The sequence below is a fragment of the Hippocampus comes genome, unplaced genomic scaffold (genome assembly GCF_001891065.2).
Source record: "Hippocampus comes isolate QL1 unplaced genomic scaffold, H_comes_QL1_v1.1 C16262976, whole genome shotgun sequence".
NCBI classification, from domain to species: Eukaryota; Metazoa; Chordata; class Actinopteri; order Syngnathiformes; family Syngnathidae; genus Hippocampus; species Hippocampus comes.
Genome location: NW_017827726.1, coordinates 1 through 308, shown reverse-complemented (window position 1 = coordinate 308; position 308 = coordinate 1). Strand labels below are relative to the sequence as shown.

The window sequence follows — 308 nt, the reverse complement described above, 5'->3', positions numbered from 1 at the left end:
CACACACACACACACACACACACACACAGAGGAGCAGTGTGCAGCAATTTATTTCTTGTCTTCTTGTCTTGCAGCCACATTATGGAGCATCTGGAGGGTGTGATTCACAAACCAGAGAAAGACATGTCACCTCAGGAACTTCAGCTTCACTATTTTAAGATGCACGATTATGATGGCAACAACCTGTTAGACGGGCTGGAGTTGGCAACAGCAATCACACATGTCCACAAAGAGGTAGGAGCTCAGCACTTGTCTGTTGGCTTTTCATCTTAAAGGTGTGACCAAATACAGTATGAATGTGAACGTTT

At 44.5% G+C, this 308-nt stretch overlaps 1 protein-coding gene across 1 annotated transcript; it reads left to right on the top strand.

Annotated features, from left to right (window-relative positions):
• The first annotated feature begins 17 nt into the window (after positions 1-17).
• mcfd2 (multiple coagulation factor deficiency 2, ER cargo receptor complex subunit) lies at positions 18-302 on the top strand. Its single transcript, XM_019858582.1, has one exon. The coding sequence runs from the start codon at positions 82-84 to the stop codon at positions 271-273; it is 192 nt and encodes a 63-aa protein (XP_019714141.1). The 5' UTR covers positions 18-81; the 3' UTR covers positions 274-302.
• The last annotated feature ends 6 nt before the right edge of the window (positions 303-308 follow it).

Excerpts from the sequence above, each read along its gene's own strand:
- mcfd2 (XM_019858582.1), top strand. The coding sequence starts at position 82 with ATGGAGCATCTGGAGGGTGTGATTCACAAACCAGAGAAAGACATGTCA.